The sequence below is a fragment of the Talpa europaea genome (genome assembly GCF_964194135.1).
Source record: "Talpa europaea genome assembly, chromosome: 1".
NCBI lineage: Eukaryota > Metazoa > Chordata > Mammalia > Eulipotyphla > Talpidae > Talpa > Talpa europaea.
The window spans coordinates 104,951,068-104,973,454 of record NC_140073.1 but is presented as its reverse complement, the minus strand read 5'-3'; the positions used below and the strand labels follow the sequence as shown (position 1 = coordinate 104,973,454).

Genomic DNA, 22,387 nt, shown 5'->3' with positions numbered 1-22,387 from the left:
CTGTACCCAGTGCATGTATAAACAAAAAAACAAAGAAAGAAAGAAAGAAAACATGCCTCTATATATATTAAAAAAAAAAAAAAAGAGAGAGAGAAATGAGCTCAGATATACAGTGGCGATAAAAGTGCAAACAGAAAAAGGGAAAATAGTATCTGTTCATTGTGTTCATGGTTGAAATGAGATATAGTCAAGGATATGGAAAGGTACAGTAAAGAGTGGGGGGTTTTCTTCTCTGGTTGGGGGATAAATATAAGTAACTTTATCAATATGTAAAAAAACATAGAAGAAAAGAGTTTTCACGTATGAGAAAGACTGGTCTCCACCGGGGTGAAGCCACTCAACTACTGAATGCCAAGAGGAGAGAGTGGTAGCAGTGTTGAAGGTAGCAGCAGGGCTGCTGTTTGTCTGGTGGTGAAAGAAGTTGTATGTTATGCAATAAGGCAAAGGGTACGTTTTAGATATGGCCAGTTTCAAATACATTTTGAATAAGGAAATACTAAGAAAGAAATGCACGAAACATTGAAAGGGTAAACATTTAGGTACCTGAAATATATACCAATCCATAAATGGATCTTGCTCAACTTACAGTGGGGTTATGTCTGTCTGTCCGTCCATCCATCCATCCATCCATCCATCCATCCATCCATCCATCCATCCATCCATCCTATGTCTCCCCACTAAAATGCTGACTTGTTGAGAGCAGGTTAGAGTCTGTTTTATTCAGGGCCTCAATGCCTAGAACATTGGTTGGCACATAAGAGGTGCTCAGTAAATATTTATTTAATGAAAGAATGGATTCCTTTTACAGGTGGGAGAATGAAGTTTAGTGGTTCGCTAAGGACATAAAATGATGGTGTCAGGATTTGCAACGGGATGTTTTGACTATCACAGTGTTTCAATTACTCTTCAAGATTTCTCTAAAAACATAATGTGACAAATGTGTCTGTAGGGCAGTGTGACATAGTGTTGGCTTCAGAGTCAGACTGGGATTTTCATCCTGGCTAAGCCATTATTTAATTTCCCGCCTTCTTCAGACTTTATAAGGTCTCTATGCTTTTTGCATAGAGACTTTTTGCAATGAGACTTTCTACCTCACTGGGTTGTAGAGATTAACAAGTATAACATCTGGCACCAAAGCAAATCCTAGTGAATGGAGGTGAGGCTTCTGCAGTGGACAGAATAAAGGAATGAGGTGTTAGGAAGGAGGAGGAAATAAAGAGAAGCAGGGGAAGGAAAGGTGAGAACCTCAGTGCATTTGGTTTTCCTGAGGGCTGCAGGACGAAAAAAAGGCTTCTTAGTTAAGAGAAGAAAACCTAGGAAATTTTTGTGAAGGGGGAGGATCTCTCAGGAAAATTTATGAGGCACCAGTATAATAGCAGATACAACAGCTGGCTGGTCAGGGACTCTGTGGTACCTGTGGGATTCCCGGCTCTCAATGTGATGGGGCTGTTGTCTCCGTGCTGAGAGTTCCTGCTGATCAACCTAAAATGTAGAGTCAGGCAGGGGCCTCGCACCAAGGGCAAAAGTCCTGGTATGAGGAACATATTGGGAAACGAGTATCTGCCAAAAACAACAGGCAGACATGATGGCCAGATTAGCAAGATCAGCTAAAATCCCTTACTTGAAAAGATTAGCAGAAAGTTAGGTAAGGATAGGATTAGAGATAGTATGTTTTGATTAGTGGGAATATGGAGTCCCCAAGCAACAGCACCTCATCACTCCACTCTCGCTTGCACCAGACAATAACACATCCCTTATAATGCACCTCCATGCATTTGTATTCCTCCTCATACTTGACCATCTTCTCTGAACCTGGTTTTAAATAAATAGGAAACTGCTCATAGATGGGGGTGTACTTTTTTTAGGTGTAATTCCCTCCTGGCCTCTCTCTCTCACTTGGACTTTGAGCTGTCTTTCCTTTGTCTCACGCCACTCCCAGTGCTGCTACCCTGTGAGGAGACAGGTACCATGGTACCCCCAAATGGATGAACCCCTACACAGTGGCAGTTATGTAGGGTAAGTAAGTCTAGATATATAATGTACAGCATGATGACTCTCATTGATAATACCGTACTGCAGACTGGAAATTTGTTAAAAGAGTACAATTTAGGTGCTCTCATCCACCTCTCACCTCACACAAATGTTAACTATGAGATGAATGTGTTAATTGGCTTGACTGCAATAACCATTTTACTTTGTATATTTATATCATATTGTAATATCAATGTAGCATACCTTAAATATATATAATTTTTGTTTAAAAAAGAAAAATGAAGGCCTCCCTGGTGGCGCAGGGGTTAAAGTCTCGGCGCTATCAAGCTATAGCCAACCACTGCAGCCTGACTTCGATCCCCATGCAGGGAGCTAACCCACATGGCGCAGCAGACCTCTCCTGTCCTGTCTGCTGCTCCCCTCAGCAGTGAAACCTCAGTAGATCTGCCTGCTCTACTCCCCATGCTGTCTCTGGTGAATCCTCTTACCTCTCCCCATACCTCTGGCTTATACCCCCATACTTGAATGCATAAATAAATAAAAAATAAATCTTAAAAAGAGAAAAATGATATATCTTTGATCCTTCATGGTAAATAAAGAAAATCAAAGTTACATTTTAAAAGTATATCTTACATTAAATTGTACACTTAAAAAAAAAATGTTGCCTGTACTTTATGTGAAGTTCATCTCAATAAAAAAAAATACATATAAGTAGAAAAAAAGTGGATGCACCCACAGAACAGCTGAAGTAATTTAAATCCCTGAAAGTGAGGAAATTGTGAGCTTACATCAAAGGGAAAAGAAAAAGACTGACTTTGGAGGACAGTTCAGAAGAAGAAAGGACAGGACTGATGGAAGCCCTCAGTGGTGATTCTGTGGAAAAGGCACTGAGGCCTTTGTTCATTCCCTCAGGAGGCCTCGTGGAACCAGGGTGGGCCACATATATTCAGGATTTAAAAGCTGGACCTGATTCTGGGTAAGATTACTTTTACCCTTTAGCTTCTGAATATATAGAGAAAAACTTAAATAACAAAAACTCCTTTATTAGAGGCCAAAATTATATAAAATAATAACTATTTTCCTTCTTTCCTCCTAAATCTTTTTTAGGCCCAGGATGAGGTAAGACATAAGTGAAATGAAGTAATATGCGGGAAGCTGGGACTCTTGTTATTGTTGGTGTAGCGGTTGGGATTAGTAAAATACTTTAGGAAAGAATGGAGAAATAAAACTGATAGACTTCCTGTGTTGCTACTACAAAAAAACCCAGGGATATAGTCAGACAAAGAAATTGCAATTGTGGTAAGAAAGAGGCAGCAAAGAGTCACTCACTCGAGGTTGTGAAAGGGAAGGGAAGAGTTAGAAAAAGTCATGGTAGGAGGCAAACAGCTTAGTCAACAGCTGCCTATTGGAGGAATTCAAGTGTCAGAAGTGGGAATTCAGGAGGGCGGGGGACAATCTGGTTGTATACTATCAAGATAGCAGATGACTGAAGCCACTGCATAGGGACATCAAAGAATCAATAACTGTAAACATCTTATAAGAGCCTGACTACATCAAAAGACTTGAGTATAGAGATTCTTCAAAAAGGTCAAGTACAAATGGATTAAACGACAGGAGATCTGGGTTAGAGGACAAGAAGGTGAGAGGCATGGTTGTAGACTGTTAAAGAGACTGATAATTCTTTCTCCAATATTTTTCCTTTTTCTCCAGTAATAGTATTTTAAAGGTAACCACCCAGCCCCCTTGATAGTTAAATGTGGTCATGAGAAGGCTAGGTTCAAACCACTAGGCGTGAGGAAACATGGGATATGCAACTTTGGGGGCTTATTTTTAAAAGATATATCTTCTCCCCTATCTCCATTGCCCCTCTTGTTTCTTTCTTACTCCCTACCCACTGGCAGGAATGTGAGCATAGTGGCAGGAGTCCAAGATGAAACCTGTGTTAAGGTTAGTAATTCTTCTTCTTCTTCTTCTTCTTTTTTTTTTTAATTTTTTGTGGGACCCTCGCCGGCGGCCAGGGAACAAACCGGCGCTGCGGAGGCTGCAGGCAGCCTCGCAGCCCAGCGCTCAACCACTGTGCCACCGGGGAGGCCCAAGTTTAGTAATTCAATAAGATAGAAGTAACCTGAGTTCTAGAAGTAAGGCATTGCCAGATTAGGGGGCCACTTATGATTAGACCTTCATGTTTGGAGAGAAATGAATTTGTTTTGTTTATGCTAAGGAGCTTGAGCATAAACTATAGTCTATAATGTTTTATTGTATTCTATATTGTTATAGCAGCTAAACTGATAAATATTTATCAAAGAAAAAGCTAAATATATCCTTTTTGTAAAGAAGGGAAATAGAATGCTAGAATTAAAAATATGTACTTGCGGGCCTTCCTGGTGGCCCAGGCAGTTGAGCGCAGCTCTGTGAAGCTGTTCGCAGAGTGTAGTGCGGGTTCGATCCTGGCCCACTGGGGAGATACCCACATGGTGCGGCAGACCTCTCCTATCTTGCCTGCTGCTCCCCTCAGCAGTGTATTTCAGCCAGTCTGCCTGTCCTGTTCTGTTCCCTGCTCTGTCTCTGGTGAATCCTCTCACCCTCCCGCACATTTAGCTTGTACCCTGGTTCTTGCATGCATAAATAAAATCTTTAAAAAAAAATATGCACTTGTAAGGAACACTTTTTTTAATTCAAATTGAGACTTACCCTCTTTTCTTACTGCCATAGTAACTGCAGAAATTATTTTTTTTTATTTTTTTATTTTATTATTATTTTTTTTTAATAGAGGCATGCTTTATTTATTTGTTTGCTGGTTTGTTTGTTTTGTTTATACACGCACTGGGTACAGTCAGAAGCGCGGGAGGGTGAGAGAATTCACCAGAGTCAGAGCGGGGAGCAGAGCAGGCAGAAGGACCGAGGTACACTGCTGAGGGGAGCAGCGGGCGGCAGGAGAGGTCTGCGCGCCATGTGGGACCCTCCTCCGGTGGCCGGGGAGCAGCCGGGGATCGAACCGGCGCCACAGAGGCCGTGCGCAGTTTCGCAACCCAGCGCTCAACCGCTGCGCCACCGGGGAGGCCCAGAAATTATTTTTTAATTTGAAAACTACAGTAGAAATATAGTAAGATGTCTTCAAAACAGAAGGAAATGTTTCAAAAATAAAATGGAAAGACCAGAACAAGAAAGGAAGTTCTGCCTGCCTTTCAAGATTTATAAGAGTAGGGGAATGGTGTTAAATGATCTGAAGAAAATTCTCTAAGTGGTAAAGCTGAAGGCTCTGAAGAGCAAAATAAACATTGTCATCTGTAGAAACATTCAATGGCACACATAAGTAGAAATTTCAAGTGGGAAGACAAAATAACAGAGGCAAGAAGTAAATGAGACCTAGGAAAGGGAAGCAGAATAAACCATGTCTGTGAGGTGTTTGTGTGTGCGCACACAAATGCGTATGTAATGTGTGTGCACATGCATGAAGACTAACATGTGGTAAGATTGTTTCAATTACTTTTTTTCAGTGGTACAAACTGTATCAAGAAGAAGAAGATTGAGAATGTGAAGTACTAAATGTTCTTTAATAAAGAAATTGCAATTAAATAAAGACAGAACAGCTCAAACACCCCTATATCTGTTAGACCTTTTTGGTCCCTAGCCCTTGTAAACAGTAATATTCTGCCTTTGTGCTGCTTCACATATTTCCCCCTCTTTCAATGGTATCATTTTATGCTCTACTGAAAATTATTTGCATCTTCTTTTTCCATCAGTAAAACTAGTTGTTCCTTGAGGGCCAGGGCATGTTTTATTTTTTTGTATCTTCCAATCTTAGCATATCAAATGGAAGAATACTTGAGGAAAATTGTACCTGCTGGGAGCAAAGAGAGATGAAAAGCCAGAAAAGAAAACCAGAGTTGACATCAATGATGTTTAAAAAAAAAAAAAAAAAAAAAAGGATTCAGGGGAGTGAGCAGAACACAAATAATAATATTTTGGTAGGATGCCTGCAGTAAAAGATGCAAGAACAGCTGGGATCAGACCAGACTCAGTGTGAACACCCAAGACTGCAATAATCCAAGACTGCTTACAAAGAATTGGAATTTGTTTAGTTTGGCTTCAGTTTGATTTCAGTTTAAGGTGTATCAGATGTATCATAAAGGATCACACCCTTATGCTCTTTTACAATGGGAAACAAAATTAAAATAAGGTTAAGAGAAGTAAAGTTACTGGCTTTAAAGACCTAATATTATTAGCCATCCCAAACAAAGAATAAGAAGGGTGGCTATAACTCAAACTCACATCACATAAATAATAACACTCATCACGATAATTCAGCATAACCTGTTACATACCTCTTTTACAAACTCTAATGCAGTACTAAATTATTCTGTAAACCCAAGTCAAAATTTGATTCTCCAAGTAAACCCTTTATAGTTAATCTCAGAGCATTTTCCATTCTTGTGAAGGTTGTTATTTCTAGGACTCGATTATACTTTCACACATGAAATCTGTTCCCTGTGAGTAATAGATAAGCGACAGAGGTGAATGCATAACAAAGATTTCCTAAAGCTGGCTACACAGTTACACGAAATGGAATAAACTGTGTAAATATCAATTTGTTTAGTTCTTGCTCATACTGTGTTCCTGCTGCTATTTGCTATTGGTCCTCAATAGCGAGAGTACCTAACTTGGTGCATTTCACTGAATCCAATTAAATGACATTCTGTTTGGGTATTATTAAGTATCAGTTAATGTTTATGACAATGAGAGTTATATTAATTAGGTAATACACTTCAATTTCCAAGAGGGGGAAGAAAAGACTGTCCTAGTTCTTCAAGAAACTACTTAAAGACAGCAATTTGAAGGTTATAGACATGGTTATAAACAGTTAAAAAGACCTGACAGCCCTGCTTTGAAAAGTCATTGATGGTATATCGTATGTGACTATGATATGTGTACAAAGATCATCAAAGCACTGCACTCTTCAATTGTATTTTTCTGTAATTGTGATATGCTTTAATTAGCTTATGTATCATCCAGCCAGTTTCTACAGTATTGAAAAATAGACATTTCAGTATTTGAGAATAATTAGGGCTAGCCCATGGCAATGAAAGAAAATGAAGCATATCCAGTGGTCACCCTGGGACTGAGCCTGATTTTTATACACAAATTCTAGCTAAGTGAGCTCACCACAAATCAGACAAAAGCTCTCAACAAAATGAGACTGGAGGTAGTAGATAAATAAGAGAAAAAAGCTGGATTATTTTTTAAAAGACACAAACAAAAAAAATCTGTATATTACCATCCAAAAACTTTTTTTCCCTCTTCATTGTAATGAATGGCATAAACTATTTTTTTCTCTAAATTCTTATGGTTTTAAGAATTTTAATGAGTTAATGGGAAATTAACAAAATGTCAAAAGGACTAAAATTTTGTATCTAGAGTATTCAAAAGAATAATAGTGCAGAAAATTTTAAAAACATAAAATACTGGTGGTTTTACATAAAATAACAGAGCTAACACAGTGGTATTCTGGTAAATGCTTAACAACTGGTATCCCACTAGAATGCATATATCATAAATTTTATTTATATAAAGAATGCATAGCATATGATTTATAAATAATAAAATACTTCTTATTGTAATTCCTTATAATCAATTGATTTTCACAGAACCAATTGCTGATTTCTGTCTAATTTTTTAATCATCAATTTCTGGTTGCAATTCACAGGGGAGTCCAGTTTATATATGAATATTGGTTAACATTTTGATGTAAATAATGAGTAAAAGGAAAATGAAAAAGAAAATACATGTCATCAATGATATGAATGAGTTTTTTACTAGGTAGCATAATAATTTTGAGCACTACAAAAGTATTTAGCTTTTTGTGCTATTTACATTATAACACTACAGAAATGACAATCAAAATTATTTTGCATTCATATTTTTCACCATTTCCTACAAAACAATAAATCAGTAGCCCTGATCTGTGGTGTTTGCCAATTTTTGTAACAAAAGTACATTCTCTGTGACTGATAAATTGTGTTAATTGATCATGGAATGGCTCAAACTACAAAACAAACATACAAGCAAAACCAAGAGTTATTTATATGTGTAGAATATTTTTTTTTAATTCATTGGATGGTTATAACTGATATAGTCATCCAAATGTCCCTACCACTTTGGAAATTTTGCTACTCTAAACATAACACAATTTTGAAAGTTGGGGAACTAACTGGTTAGCAAGAAAACAAAAAAAATTTTAAAAATCTTTACATATAGCAAATGGCACTTAATAATTTGACAAGCATCATTAAGATTTATAAATGTCACCTAGGCAATACAAAGCCACTCTTTTTTAAAAAGTTACAGGCAAGAGCAAATATGTTAATTTATAAAGGTTTTTACTTTTTAGGCAATATAAATACAAGTTGTATAATCAAGACTTTAAATAATTTGATAATAATTTTATTTTCTACTTAGAAAATTAAATTACACCCACATAGAATTTGCAAGTTTTAAAACTAAGCCTGGAGTAAGAACCACACATCAGAGATAAAAAAGAAGGTTTAATTGATGAGATTCTAGGAGGCTTCAAGGCAAAGAGTTTAGACAATGGAGAGGGGCTGATCAGGGTTTGAAACTGTCTCTAGTACTTAACTAGCAGTAGGGCCCTGGGAAATTCACCAAACTTCTTACAACTCCAGTTTCATCATGTGAAAAATTAGGACTAAAAATAATGCCCATTTTTTAGGATTGCTGGGATGATTACATGTGCTAATACATGTAAAGTGTAGCAGTAGGTATCGTTTTTTAGAACCTCACATTTCTTTTACCACTTGAAAAGAAACCCACCTTTCTTATGAGGTTGGAATAGATTCAGTCTCTAACTGGAAAGCTTAAGAGATGTTAACAGGAACAGCAGCAATTAGTTTTATAATGTATCTCCCTTTTATTACCCAGTTTCTTGCTGTCTGTGCTGTGTACCAGAGCCAAGCACACGATTCCATTCTGCAGTGCTTTGCTGCCCTTTTTCCTTTCTTAATTCCATATTCTGAGTATCCAAGTACACATTTTCACTCCAATGAACTGCACGATCTTTTCTCTCCCTCCCCTTCATCCTCTCTCCTACTCCCTCCCTTATTTGACTTTTAAGCCTCACATTATCACCCATTTCTTCTAGTAAATTGTCCTTGATAAATGTTATAGAAAAATTATCAGAAATACCTGTGCCAACATTTAATTCTCTGCCCTGCTATTTACACAAAAGTGATGCTTTATTGCTGTTTTGATGGTGCCTAGAGTTCAGGAGTATGAGTCAAAAGACATCAAACACTTGCTCTGACGATTTCCCATTAATCATATCTTGAAGCAAACTCTTAAAAGCATGGACATGCTTCCATTAAGATGGTCTGCAAGAGAGCTCTGCAAATGGCTGATGTTAATGAACCCAGAGATATTTTTAAGGCCTGATGTGGTCAATCAAAGAGGAGGCAGCTGCCAAGATACCCTCTTCTCTGTAGCTCTGAAATACTTCCTGCAGGAAAGTGGGCCTGGCCAGGAGGTGCCACAGTGTCCAGCTCTACCTCCCCAGTCATAACAATGTCAGCAATGTCTTTTTCCCTGCACTTTTTACTCTGATGAAATGAAAAATAATGCCACTCAAAAAAGACCAGATTGTTCAGCTTTAAGAAAACCTAAGAGAAAGCAATTGTGACTAATAGTTACTGTATTTCAGTGTAAAGGTTTATGATACCAATGAAAATGCTGTATGCATGAAAAGATTGAGTATGCAAATACCGTGTATTCTATTGCAACCCAACCCACTTCATATTTATTGAGTTTCTCTTATTTAAATTGTAATGTATTAGCTATTTTAATAATTAGCAGTAAACTTCACTATATTTTCTGAATTGGATGCAAAGTCTGAAATATTTCCAGAAATCCAAATAGTGATGCTAGAATGAGAAAGCTCGAGCACATAGTTTTATGGGAAATTATGGAAAACAATGTAATACAATGGTTAAAAAAATGCATAGGATCCAATATCAGACTGATTTATGATCAAAAAACGGCCCCACTACTTACTAGCTCTGTGATTCAGGACAGTTATTTAAAATTATCATCAGATGCTTCATCATTAGTACTAATTAATTAAGATAATGCATGTAAAACATAAGTATACTCTCTAGCACTGAATATTTAATGGAGGTTCAATAAATGCCAGTTATTACTGTTATTATTCTGAGCCCTTATAATTTTGTAGGATTAATGCCAGCAAGAATGGAAATTGTATGCTTTGGAAATTCTTAATTCCATTTCTGCTGTGAATGTCCTCTAGATAATGTTCTACTATCTAGACTAGGAGTAGCAAACAGTAGCACTTGGTAAACTGACTATAGTTTCAAGAAGAATTTTATTTGATTAGATAGGTTTGTTATCATTGTTGTTAATCACACTATTAAATATAATGCCTTTTGGAAAAGTATGCTCTAATTCCAACAATGCCCTCTTGCCATGTACCTGGATGCTTTCTCAATTATAAGACTTGCTTGGATCTGAAAACATCTGGATATGCATCCCTAACATAGACCCCTCCCACACTTCTCTCCTACCTAAAAAATAACTGTCATGTATCTCTTATCTCTGGACACCTACTCTCTGTGTAGGTAGTTCTCCTGAATAACTATTAATAACTGCATTGTCCCATGTTGGAATCATCACCATCTTTATAATCATCATCATCACAGCTAATGTGTTTTTTACACTTACTAAGCATCAAGTACAATGTAAATCATTTTGCCTGTGTTTGCTCATTTAAGTCGCAAGCTTATAATGCAGGCACTATTTTAAATCAGTATTTACAGATGAGGAAACCGACATCAGAAATATTTACATTACTTGCCTCTAAGTAAACAATCTTTGATGAGAATCTACGAAATTTGTGTCCAGACATTCCATTTTTAAATATGATAGACTACTGTATTTAGTCTATCATATTCCATACTTCATGTCATGCTGTCCTGTTCTACATTATCTCCATACTTCAACCATCATCACTCATTTTTGTTCAGTCCTATATTATTAAGCTGTCTTTTTTAAAGTTCTAATGCAGGATTTTTTGGGGTGCATTATCTATATAATTAAGACACTCCAAAAGCAAAATCTATTAAAATAAATCACATGATTTTCATTTTTTGTGTGAAATCTACAAGCTAAAGGCACCAAATAGAATATACAGACTTTTATCTATCCATGTGTAAGGCTATTCGACCTATATATAGACCACTACTAATACATAAGAATAAACATTGAAAACCCAAGGACGTCATCAAATATGATAGTCTGAATATTCAAATACTCTGAATAACTCAAACCAAAAAGACTATAAGAGGCATCTTATAGGGAAGGGTTATTTAGATTTCATTTAAATTATAATACTTTGAAAATCAACATATTCTATTTTACAAATGAAGAAACAAAGGGGTTAAATAATCTAAGCTTGTCTAACAACTAGACAAGGCTACTTGTACCAGAGATAAAACTCAAGCAAGTATCTTCTGGCTTCTCAGTTGTGGCTTTTTCAATTATAACAAACTGAACCAATCTGTAGTGGAGTTCTGCTCTCGCAAATTCAACTGACACAGTAGGAAAAGAAAAATCAAAACAAACCTAATGTTTTTTTTCTTTCACAATGGCTCCCAAACATAAGCAACTCCTTCCCTGATCATCAAACAGAGAAACAATATTCTGTTTTAACACTATGGCAGAAGGAGGGGGACAGAGTGGAGGGAATGTTATTGTAGGACTCACTATATGTGTGTGTGTATCTATTTGCTTACATATTTTTATATGGGTACATATGTACATTTATGTGTGTAAATGTATGTATATATATATATATATAAATATATATACATACATATGTATAGTGGAATAGTGAATCACTAATAGTGAATTTTATAAGAATAAGGAGCATTTTCCAAGGGCTGATGTTTCTAAATATCAGGGAGCAACCTAGGGAAGCTATAGTACCCCACATTTTGAGCCATAGGTAATGAATGTGTTTGAAAGGATTTCAGGAAAACATTTGGTGACATCACTTGGTTAACACTGTGGACAAGATGAAGGCTCTGAATGAATATATTAAATATAGTTCTACCTAATAACCAAATGTTGTCTGGAAATTTCTAATGTGCTGCAAAGGCTCTTCTGCCTTTCCCATCAGGAAAACAATGATAAACAAAACAGATGAAAGTAAGCAAATGTACTGTAAAGTAAGTGCAAATCTGTACTATGATCTGTACTATGAAAGGAGGAAAAGGAGATAAAATAATGGGGATGGGATGGTGAGGTGATCCATAGATTTTTATCTCAAGTGAAATTTATATAAATACTTAAAACATATTTCATACTTTTAGAAAATAACATATACATGCTACACATATTTAATGGATGTTAATAGCTTGCTATATTGACTTCAGGCTGTTTGTTTCAAAATAAATAAAAGTAAAAAAGTAGAGCTAAAGCACCCCTCACCTGTTCTTATATCTTTCATTTCTAGAAGTATCAATCTTCATTGTAACACATCATCCCTTCTTATGTATATTTCTACTTCCAGAGAATGTACTATGTGTTTTAACACCAGTGCTATAATAGTGTAGTTTTTAATTTGCATGTCTTGTTCAACAGTATATATATGTAGACCTGGTTATTCAATGGAATCTGTTATCCTATTTATCATTCTATGAACATACTAATAGCTTATCCAATCCTATACTGGTGGAGAGTTAAGTTAGCTTTTCCTTTAATTCTTCAACTACTGGTTTTCTAGGCAATTAAACCATCTTACAGTTCAATGCCATGCCAGCAATCTGACAGGTTTTGTTTCCTCTCATGCTTGTTAATATATGGTACTGACAGACATTTAAATTTTCCCAACCTGCTAATATATTTGTGAAATGGTATCTCCTTTCAATTTTAATTTCCCTAATTCCTCACAGATATCTATTCATAACGATATGAGCCTTTTTAATTCTGTTTATTATCTGTTCCTATTCTATGGCTTTATTATATTAGTTCTATCCTATTTTTGTAGCTCTTTTTTATACCCAAATACAAATTCTTTATCATTTCGTGAACTGAAAAGATGTTCTTTCCGTATAGTCCATTTCTTCACTTCTTGATGGAATATTTGGTCATATAAACAAATTTCACTTAATTGGGCCTCCCTGGTGGTGCAAGGGGTTAAGTCTCAGCACTATGCTATGTTCAGCCACTGCAGCATGAGTTCGATTCCCGGCCAGGGAGGAGACCCACACAGCATAGCAGACCTCTCCTGTCTCACCCTCTGCTCCCCTCGGCGGTGTATTTCAGTTCTGCGCCTGTTCTGCTCCCCACTCTGTCTCTGGGGAATCCTCTCAGAACCCCACACCTCTGGCCTGTACCCCAGTCTTGTATGCATAAATAAATAAATCTTTTTAAAAAATTTCACTTAATGTATCCAAATATAGCATATTTTTTTATGCTTTCTGCACCATACTAGGAAATAAAAATATTTCCCTTTATTTTTCTGTGATTTCAGTTTGTGTTTTCTTTTTTTACATTTAGGTATTCATTGAGAATTTATTTTCCTGTATGATATGAGGTAGGGGTCTAATTTTATCTTTTTCAATGTGGTCGGCCAATTGTTAAAAAGATGTTTTATACTTTCTGGTATGTACCAAGTTTCCACCCAAATGTGAATCTGTTTCTAAACTCCCTATTCACTTCATTAGTAACCCCTCTGGGATAATTTCATGTATTTTAACTACTATAGCATTTTAAGTATTGAGGAATGTTAATGTAAGCACACCCTCCCCTTTCTCTTATTCTTTCCAAAATTGTACTTGATCATTTCTTTTAGCCCTTTAACCTTTCACAGAAATTTTGGTATAAGTTGAACCTAGACATATATTATTATTATGAAAAACCTTCATTATGTAATAATGAGGGAGTATTACAGTCAACCCCCATTTCAATGGTTTTTCAATCTCATTTAATGTATTTCTTTTTTGCTGAGTTTATTTGAAAACTAAATTCCAAGCTATCTATAATTATTCTTGGAAAAGCTTCACACATAGCTCTAAAAGATAAGGACTTTGGATGGGGTGATCAGGGACAGTTATACTAAGAGCTGATATTTAATTTGAAACCTAAAGTATACAGAGTAAATCATGGGAAGACCGTTCCAGGCAGGAATTTAAGGCAATAAAGTTTTGTTATGTTGAAAGAAACAAGTACAAATCATTGTGGCTGATTGGAGATGTTGGAAAGACAGAAGAGGAGGCTGGGAGGAAAACACAATCATACGGAGCAGTAGATGGTTTTGCATGTTTTGATAATGCGTATAGCTGAAAGCAACTTAAGGTTTTAAGTAGGAAAGTGATGTGATACATTATAGTACTGCATAGAAAAGAGGCTGAGGCTTGGACAAAAGAGGAAGCATGAGAGTGGTTGGAAGAATCCTTTAAGAGTCCAGGAAAGAGATGAAAGTCATATATATGTACTTGGGTGACACAACACAATTGGAGATGAGTGGACAGGTTTGAGACATATTTATATAATACATGATTTGGGAGAAGCAAATAAATGAGAAAACAAAATGAGAATTTAAAAAAATCTCAGCAGGGTAAAATGAAGAGCGAAATAAATCTAATAAGCTACCAAATGTGAGGTCCTGATCCTGAATTTCAACCAAACCATTAACAACTAAGTGGACTGTACATATACAATGTTAGTGATCTGACTTGCTAATGCCTTTTTTCCTAGTTGAGTCAGAGGATAGTGAAGGTGAAAGCAACTTAGATTCCCTCAAGTGGGTTATATAGCTACTGCATAAATAGCTGTACAACATCCAATTAAGGTGATGTTTCTGCCTGGGAAAGCTATATATAAGCAAATGAAGCCAGAAAGATATGTGTTAGCAATACATAATTACAGTGGGGTCTTGTTTTAAACACAGCTCACTGTTATATGTACTTGGAAAAAGTAACTAATAAATCAGAATCTCACATATTACAATGACATCCATCAAAATCATAAACTGTAGAGTTAGTTTGCAAATTGTTATTTATTCCCACTAATGTTCCTGCCTTTATGAAACCCTACAATAAATGTATGTTTTTTAAAAACCTTATATAGTTTTGTTGTACTAAAAAAAGAGAAAACTCTTTCCAAAGCTAAGTGTTATTCTTCAAGGGTTTAACAGTAATGAACAGACACCAGTCTAAGTACTGAGAAGAATACATACTTCAGCCCTTCAAATCTCCAGAAAAGATAAGGCATGTGCTCTATGTACAAATAACTGCCAATACAGAATTCAGTAAGTGTTGGAAAAATGCTAAAATATTATTAGACTGAGTTTCACAGAAACTGGATTATGTCTCCTTGACTTTCATATTTTCAGCTAGTACAGTGAATAGCAAGCAGTAAGTGCTTAATAAAAAGTGTTCCTTTATTCATTCATTTACACAATGTTTATTAAGTACTTACTGGATGCTAGACACAAAAAGACCTACCCCCTGCCTTTGATGTTGGAAAGAGTCTATGCTCATTACTTCAAAACTCATGAGTGTCCTGCTTACAGGTAGAAAGTAAGGACATATAAATCAGGACAAGTCTGAAAGCAGAATTCATGATGTTGAAAAGGTGTATATGAGCCTGGAGGAATTTTTTGAAAAACCATAGCTTTGAGAGGGAAGAGAATATGAATGGTGGGTACTTGTCATTGTCTCCAAAACCTCTTACAAGTTTTCAGATGTTTGGGATAAAAAGAGTATAAACTGAAGGGTATGGAATAAAAATGGTTAGCAACCCCAACCTCCAAAAAAAAAAAAAAAAAAGAGAGAGAGAGACACTAAAATAATAGAGTAAATGGGGAAGGGTGGGGAAAAAATGTAAAGACAAATGGTGGGTATTGCATTAAGGGAAACAAGAGAATGAGGTAAAAAGGAAAAAGTGGAGAGGGAGAAGAAGAAAGTGGGAGGAAGGGGATTTTGGTTTTAGTTGAGGATAGTGAAATTTGTTATTTTGAAGATAAAAATGATCTAATCTAGTTTGGAAAAACATTTTGGTTGCAGCTGTGGACATAGTCAAATGGAGTGGAGGTAAAAGACATGAATAGGTCAAAGAAAAGACAATAGGATAGAGATGGTCAAGGAAATATGGGGCTAATTGTTCAATGAGCTACTGACATTGCAGTTTGTTAGAAAATACTGTAATGGAAAGAAGATAGAAAATCAGTCAAATTTTTTAATGTTGGTGAAATATCAGGGGATTCTGAGGAGCTGGAGTAGAATGAGACTTGGTAAAATTTTCATTGAGAAGGAAATATTTGATATGAAATTTTAGCAAGGGGATAGAGGAGAAGATATAGAAGGGGAAGATATTTTAGCCTGAAGGATGGTCTGAAAAAGGTTGGAGAAGTCGTCCCTGGCTAACTATTTCTAATTCATTGTTGCATCTCTCAAATGAAATGACCTGAAAATTTCATTGTGCCAGTCATAGGAATTTACAGTACATTCAAGTGAATATTTTCAAAAGGATCACGTTATCTTTCTCAACTCATAATTATCCCAACTTCCATAACTCCATTATCTCCAACAAGACACCTAATCATTCAACAGACTGATGGTTGGTCAGATACAGACAGGACCTGGTATAGTAAATCTGCAGCAGGTGCCAGGTCTGATCCCACAAACCCAAGCTAACTGAATCTTTGCAATAAAAGAGGATGCAGAAAGTCTGGGGATCTCAATTTATTTAATAGCAGCTTTATAGAGCTGTCTGCTTATCATTTCCTAGTTGATCTTGGCTCGAGCCTAAGGCCCTATTTTGGATTCTTGTTTTGACAATCCTATTATCAGATAGGAGAAAGGACCTTTTGAGGGTCATGTGGTACCATCTCCTGCTCAATTAAAAACTTCCCCTAAAAATTCTATTTCAGTTTCTGCCTGAACACTACTCCTTTGTTTGAAAAATCACTGATTCAGAGGCAGACTGCTACATCTGTCTTCACTATAGTAAGTTCTCAAATTAATACCACAATGCTGGATAGACATGATCTGCCACTGCATCTCCAAGTTGTATTTACTATTTGTCTTCTACCATTTTGACATGTCTGAAAGCACTTAGTATACATAACCTGTAATATAAGACACACTGTATTTGTTGAAAAGGAATCAAAATCTTCAACGCATTTTAACTACTTGGTAAAGAGAATAGATATGTTTTAGTCACCCTACCAGTGAAAAGTTTCGGGTTAAAATCTGTCTTCTATTGATTCTTTACTCTCATGAAGAAATTGGTAGGCAGTGGAAGGGGAATGACCCTAGTAAAATACTCCAACTTAGTAGTCCACAGTAGTATATTTATACTGTGTGTATTCAGAGAAAAAAGGGAAGGAAGTAAGAAAGGAAAGATGGAGGGAAGGAAACAAACTATAATCTCAACTTTTCCTGAATAGCTTATTCTTACGTAAGATATCTACCACATGCCTTTATGTGCAATTTAAAATATCTATCCCTTGACCTCTTTATATTTTCACTTCCTAAATACTGAACATTTATCTGTAGAAATACTCTGTTAGAGAAAATAATGTGTTCCTTTTAGGAGGACGTTTCATCACACAGCTTCTCATTACTCATGTGAAGTGCCAAGAACCTTGAGAGAACAGAAAGAAATCATTCCTCTCTAGTTTCTCTGTAGCTCTCCTTTTGACAGCACTCAAGTACAGGCAGATTGGCTATAGAGCCACAGGGATTTGATGAAACAAAGCTTTCCACAGCAATGCAGAATCCAGCTGCTTCTATCGCAAGGGAAGTACAAGATATGACCTTGGTTGATTATTGGTAAGTGTGCTAGTAGCTGAGCCAAACTCAAAAGCCCAAGGAAAAAGGCATAATGCTCTTACTGATTTAATTTTGAAACTTTTCTTTCACAATGTGATGTGCTGCAAATGGAATATTTTTACAGAGGGCTCAGAATAGCATGGTATTTTCTATTGCTACAGCTGCTGATATGTACCAAATAATCCTATCAATTCCTATATTTGTAATGATAACAAAATGCTGTTACACAATATGTTAGTGCTTATAAAGCACTGAGTACATGTGATATTTTAAATTTGAAAGATGAGCTCATGATGAGTGAGATTTAAATAACCGTATTTTAAAAAACTCTCAATGTGAAACTAAATTTGGTTTCCAAATGCTACGCACATTTGATAGTCATCAAAAATCCCTCTTTACTCTAACACAGGTAATCTTTGTTATTTTTCAAAAGTAAAAAAATGATAAAGAAATCAAAATTATCAACAATAACAGTTCCAAATGTTTCTAATCACAGATTCACATGCACACAAAACCACTGCAGATAAGACCAAGCTTTCATCTAGAGCAATTAACAACAAAAAAAAATTTCTTAAACATTTGTATATCAATTTTTGGGCTACAAATCATCTGCATACGTTTCTAGAAACAAGAAACCCTATGAACTACATTGGTCAAATGCACAGATCTTTTATACAGTTAAGTATTCTAGGTAGAAGTTTTGTTTGTTGATTTTTTTCCCTTCCAATTTTTCTCCCTCACCAAAATATGAAAATATGAATATGGTAAACTTAACAGACCATTAAACAAAAACTGCATATTTTCTTAAGTCACTCATGTGATTATCTTTAAAATCATGAAAAAAACCTCTGCCAGAATTCATTTAAAACATAAATTAACAGAAATAAAAATTAATACATATGAAAATTAATCTATCATTCTAGCAATTCAACAAATCACATTGTTTTCAATTTTTAGGACACCTGAGTATTTTTTTTTTCCTTCTTAATATACCAAGACTTTCCCTGACTAGTAAAGTTTTGTATTGTGCTTTTCCTAACATTATCTCATAAGCATTTTACATATTGCCATAAAGTCTTCATAACTATCATAAAACAAATTAATTGTATAAGTTACCATAACTTAATTCATCATTTCTTCACTCTTATACATGTTACCGTCCTCTGACATCTTTTGGTACTACCACTAACCACCAACCTTTACATTTACGCAGTTTTCTCTTATTTTTGAATACTCCCCCTTCATATAAATTCTCTGAAGTAGAAACATACAGATGTGAATATTAATGACTCTTAATTAATTAATGGCTCATAATTAATATTATGACTCTTATATTTCCAATGTGCTTTTACAATTTCTCTGTTATTAACAGCCACATATATACCTATGTTTTGTGCTGTGACATTCACCAACACTCAGGTATTGGTATTTTCTTATTAGAGAGAGGATTACCAATTTTATCAAGCAGAAATTTCTGATGTCATACAAATGAAACCTCATTAGTATTGTTTTAATCTGTGTTGTTATCACTATCATTAGATGATTTAAAATATTTTCTGATCATATTTCCTAATTATGTGGATTATCCTAGAGGAGGGTGTTTATCTCAAAAATTTGCATGTGTTTTTATGCTATTTCGAAAATAAACTGGTGCCATACTCACTGCAACTATTTTTTTTTCCAATATACATTGTTTTACTTTTATTTTTTAATTTTTTTGGTAGCAGTTCATCTTTTTACATTGTTAAATATGTTTTTCAATGTGATTTTTTTCTGTTACTTTAAAGCTTAGGTAATATTCCTACTAATGTCTGACAAATAGGCAACTCCCCCTTCAATTTGAATTTTTTTAAATCAATCTATTTAATCCATGTTGAATGTATTTTGCATATATTATGAGAAGTGGATCTAAATTACTTCTTTTTCAAAGTTGCTAATACCACAACCTTTTAGTGAATATTCCTTCCCTTTCAAATTATTTTATAATGTTTTATTCTTATTTATTTTAAATTCATGTGTACAGCATGTTGTGATTTTTTTTTTTTTATTTTCCAAGACCTACCACCTAACCAGTTTAAATTATGTAATTTGCTACTATGACTTGGTGTCTGGAATGGCTTTGTCAGTATTTATAATTTCTTTTAAAAATATCTCTTTTTTGGGTCTCCCTGGTGGCGCAAGGGGTTAAGCACCTCACTATGAAGCAATCCACAGCCTCTGCAGCATGAGTTCAATCCCCAGCCGGCCAGGGAGAAACCCTGCCCGCTGCTCCCCTCAGCAGTGTATTTCAGTCCATCTGCCTTTTCTGTTCCCTTCTCTGTCTCTGGTGGATCCTCTTACCCCCAGCTTCTCTGGCCAGTGCCCCAGCTCTTGTATGTATAAATAAATAAATCTTTAAAAAAAATCCCTTTTTTCATATTAGCTTATTTATCTAAGTACATCTTTATCATTTTATATTTTATTGAGCTTATACCTTTATTATGTACAAACTAAATGTAGAATGTTTTAAGAGCTTTATCTTTATATTCAGAAACATCACCTGTTATTCACTAGTTCAAGTTTTCTTTTATTAACATTTTAAAGATATGCCTTGTGTTACATACTAAACAAAGAAAATGACAGAACCAAAAGGTGAGGACTAAGGAGTAGCAGACACGTGTTCATAGCTAGACTCAAATTCTATATGGGCTTGAGCAAGATACTGACCTCCAGAAGCCTCAATTACTCCCTCTATAAATTGAAGGTGGTGGTATTTCAGATTTACGTGAAGAATAGAAATGACAGAAATGTTTTTGAAACTATTCAAGTATAGCATGCATATTTTTAATATAGCATGTGCTTAGTGCTTGACATCTGACAGTGTTCTTTCATGTGTACTATCTTAACTTGCACTGTTTATCTTCAATGATAATGTTTATGTTCAATGATAATGGTGTTTTTGCTGCAATCACTATTAACATTAAGTCCAAATAGGTAAACACTTAATATCAAGGCAGAAGTCTTATTTCCTATCGTTATATTTATAAATGCATTTATAGATCACCTCCATTACAATAACATCATCCCTGAATAGATTATGATTTTTTTCTGCTATAATAATTATAAGTACCCTTCCATTATATATTTTATTAGTTTTGTTGTTGATTGTAGTACATTTGTTTCAGGTTGAACAGTTTTATTTAGTTTCTTATTACTTTGGTTACTAATTTTCGCTTTCTAAATTATCACAATTCCAGAATAAATTCTATGTTTAAGAGTCATATATTAATAAAATTAGTTACTTAATTAAAAATGGAAACCAACCAAGACTAGTTATCCATCATGATGTGATATATTAAAATATTCCTATTGGAAACATAAACTCAACATATACTTATTACTACTCAGTTTCTTTTAACTTTCAGATTTTATTACCTTAAGAATTTTTCTCATTACTTCTTCAGACCTCATAATACCTTGCCTGATAGGAAGGGCTGATGTTATGGTGTGGCAGAAAAAAGAATCAAAGAGAAAGAAAAACTCTTTTTTTCTTTGTGGGCTTTAAATGTTATCCTCGGGGATGAGATAATAAAAGAACAGAATGAACAGAAAATAGGTGTAACCTGCATACACTTGTACATGGGAGAGAGTTTCGTTGCTTTTCATCTCTTAAGCATGGTCTACTAAGCTCTTTTTCATCATAACCTTCATAACTTAGACCTTCCACTTTCAAATACACTCCTCTTTTTTTCCTTCCCAGAATATCATTTCAGTTATGAGAGAATAATTTTTTTTTGGCCTGACCTTAATCCCTGTCCTTCTCCATCTACTCTCAGAGAAAGTTGATTCCTTAGAAAAGTAATAATAATAAAATGTCCTTTTTTTTTTTCTGGAATCATTTGGTTAACAAGATCAAAAAATTTACTGACAGAAGCAAATTAAAGAATTCAATCAATTGCCTAAAATATATTTCATTTTTACTTATGTTTTGCTTTTAGTTCAGTTTAAACACACACAGATACACCCACACACACACAAACACACCATTAGTAATAAATGTTAGAGGCATTGTCCAACTACTTTCTCTGTAGAACCACACAATCAGCTTTAGATATGGTTTCCATACTCACGGGGAAAATGATTAGAAGTGGATGGATTGACACTGTCCCCACTGTCAGCACTTTCACTGCTGGAAACTTCATCATCTGATTCCCGCACTGAGGAGCAGGGTGAAGAGCCGTCAACTTCTTCAAACTTCCTCTTTAAAATTCCACTCATAGCTGCAGTGCTGTCACATGTACCTGTAACAGGAACGGGAGCAATGAAGCATTGAAATATTTGACCGCCGAATGTGTAGCCAAGGTCTCCAGAGTCATTTTTATGTATTTTTTTAAAATACATGAGCTGAGCTTTCCCTTGAAAGTATCACTACACAGCTTTATTTTCATATTAACAAAATTAAATATGAGCATTTGACCATTTGGTATCAAAATGTATCCATTTTTTCAGACAGTTCATTTCCATGTAATAATTTTATCTCTTTTTGTTAGTAA

The 22,387-nt window shown here is 35.2% G+C and overlaps 1 protein-coding gene across 1 annotated transcript in view; it reads right to left on the bottom strand.

The window, feature by feature from the left end:
- Nucleotides 1-22,127, bottom strand: part of CSRNP3 (cysteine and serine rich nuclear protein 3) — a gene marked incomplete at its 3' end in the record, with an annotated part of 66,329 nt that extends 44,202 nt beyond the window's left edge. The window contains exon 1 of the mRNA XM_084229843.1: nucleotides 21,965-22,127. Coding sequence (XP_084085969.1) covers nucleotides 21,965-22,112 — 148 coding nt within the window. The 5' untranslated portion in view covers nucleotides 22,113-22,127. The remainder of the gene's footprint in view (nucleotides 1-21,964) is intronic.
- Nucleotides 22,128-22,387: the final 260 nt, after the last annotated feature.